Source organism: Aptenodytes forsteri, unplaced genomic scaffold, assembly GCF_000699145.1.
Source record: "Aptenodytes forsteri isolate BGI_AS27 unplaced genomic scaffold, ASM69914v1 Scaffold678, whole genome shotgun sequence".
Classification (NCBI taxonomy): Eukaryota; Metazoa; Chordata; class Aves; order Sphenisciformes; family Spheniscidae; genus Aptenodytes; species Aptenodytes forsteri.
In genome coordinates, this window is record NW_008795698.1 from 247,762 (window position 1) to 249,079 (window position 1,318).

Here is a 1,318-nt window from a genome sequence, read left to right on the forward strand (position 1 = left end):
GCGGTCTTTTTTCCCTCCACTTGGTGCGGCGGTTCTGGACCCAGGTCTTGACCTGGGCATCCGTCATCTTGAGGGCCTTGGCCAGGGTGGCGCGCTCGGCCGAGGCCAGGTACTTCTGGCGATGGAAGCGCTTCTCCAGCTCACAGATCTGCACCCGGCTGAAGGAGGTGCGTGGCTTCTTCCGCTTGGGCGGTGTGCGGTTCTGGTAGGGGTGTCCGATTCGCCGGGTTGCCGCGAAGGGCGACAGCGCAGCTGCAAGCAGGGGGGGTGAGGGGCTGCTCAGGGGAGCCACGGGCAGAATGCCCTGCCCATCGCTGCTGCCGCACGGGCAGGGACCGGACAGAGCCCCTGCTGAGGGCAGGGCAGGAGCGGGCGCAGCCCTGGCAGAGTGGGAGCCTGGGGAGGGATGCTCGGGGCCATGGGGACGGGGAGCTCCAGGGGGGCCGTGGGGACAGGGAGCTCCGGAGGGACCACCAGCGCTGCCTGGCAGAGAGGAGGGGAGGAGGAGACCCCGAGTCGTCCCCACCCACTCCCACAGCCCAGGGACACGCAGGGCAGCTCAAGACGTGGTGGGAGAGCCCATCCACACCCCACAGCCACAGCCTGATCGCTCCCCCAGCCTGGCGGGTGGGGACTGGGGCTGGCGGGGTGGCTGGGCAGGCCCGGTCTCAGGGCCAGTGCAGGGCTGGCGAGGCTCCCGGCAGCACAAACCCATCCTTCCCCATGCGCCGAGCCCTGCCACAGCCCCAGAGGAGCCTCTGCGGTGCTGCCGGGGCTTCCCAGCCCTCCCGGGGAGGGGACAGGACCCCAGAAGCCGTCGCGAGGTGGCCGATGTCTCCCTCCGCGCGCCAGCAGCGTCCGAGTGATGGGGGCCAGGGAAGGGGCTGTCCTTGCACGACTGGGGCGTGAGCCAGGGATGGCAAGGCCGGACGCAGCCGGAGCCACGGGGAGCGTCAGGGCAGCGAAGGGGTGTGGAGAAAGGCGAGAGCTCGGCCAGAGCACAGCACCCAGCTCCCGCTCCCCTCCTGCTCTGCTGGCAGCCCACGGCTGAGCCACGGCCCCACGGTCCTCGTTAGCACTGGCACTGCACAGGCAGGGCTGCACATGGCCGGGCCCATGGGGCTGCCATGGGGCCCCAGCACCCCATGCCCGCGGGGGTGTGGGGCAGACCCCACAGTAGCCCTAGGGACAGCCTGGCGCCCGGCAGACCCTCCCCATGAGGCTGGACCCTCCCTCCCGCCAGCACCCAGGCAGGCAGCACGGGCAGGAGGCCAGCCCGCCCGCCCGCGCGGGGGGACGCCGCAGGAGCCCGGCCCGG

At 71.9% G+C, this 1,318-nt stretch overlaps 1 protein-coding gene across 1 annotated transcript in view; it reads right to left on the reverse strand.

The window, feature by feature from the left end:
* Positions 1-1,318, reverse strand: part of TLX2 (T-cell leukemia homeobox 2) — a 12,374-nt gene that overhangs the window by 804 nt on the left and 10,252 nt on the right. The window contains exon 2 of the mRNA XM_019473090.1: positions 3-351. Coding sequence (XP_019328635.1) covers positions 3-351 — 349 coding nt within the window. The remainder of the gene's footprint in view (positions 1-2; positions 352-1,318) is intronic.